Consider the following 638-nt stretch of genomic DNA (forward strand, 5'->3'; position numbering starts at 1 on the left):
TAAAACTGGAGTAATCATCAACTTTAAGGACTCCAGAAACATCCTGTTGCTTTCCCTCCTGATGTCCTGTGTTAAGGCCCAGAATATGATGCGATCTCAGACGACTGGATAATAGTTTTTCCTTTTCAGTAGTTAGTTTGTACAGTTCAATAAGAATGTCTTTTGTGGTAGTTTGCTTGAAAAGAATATCTCCAAAGTTTTCATATGGCTGTTCTCTCAGCTCCATCTCTAACCTCTCCCTTACTTGATAGCAGCGACAGAAGCGTCTACTGGTTCTATCCAGAGTTACACAGCCCTTGTAAGTAAATCCTCTGACTTTTCCCTCTGGAAGATAGAAGCTGACGTAACAAAGCTCCATAATTGGCTTGTGCAATTGAAGGATAGTATGCGTGCCTTCCATTATGCTTGCCAAATTAGTCATTCATTTAAATGATGTGCTAAGTGTTTGAAAGCTTGCATGGCATAGCATGTGAGGCAGGGAATGGACGGAAGGCATCTGACTAATCTTCAACAATAATATTGTCTGCTGGAAAAAATAAAAGAGAAGCTTGTCAAACTTGATTATGGCAAATTTAATATGACAAATAACAAGCCTGCAGAAGCATAGTCTTCTCTCAGTATTTTCTGATACAAATCTT

General features: G+C 38.9%; 1 protein-coding gene across 1 annotated transcript in view; it reads right to left on the reverse strand.

Moving 5' to 3' along the window:
* The window catches only part of LOC104461709 (formin-1-like), a gene marked incomplete at its 3' end in the record, with an annotated part of 1,899 nt that extends 1,499 nt beyond the window's left edge, over positions 1–400 (reverse strand). Inside the window, exon 1 of the mRNA XM_010073387.1 lies at positions 23–400. Coding sequence (XP_010071689.1) covers positions 23–400 — 378 coding nt within the window. The remainder of the gene's footprint in view (positions 1–22) is intronic.
* Between the last annotated feature and the right edge of the window lie 238 nt (positions 401–638).

The sequence above is a fragment of the Pterocles gutturalis genome, unplaced genomic scaffold (assembly GCF_000699245.1).
Source record: "Pterocles gutturalis isolate BGI_N339 unplaced genomic scaffold, ASM69924v1 scaffold15612, whole genome shotgun sequence".
Classification (NCBI taxonomy): domain Eukaryota; kingdom Metazoa; phylum Chordata; class Aves; order Pterocliformes; family Pteroclidae; genus Pterocles; species Pterocles gutturalis.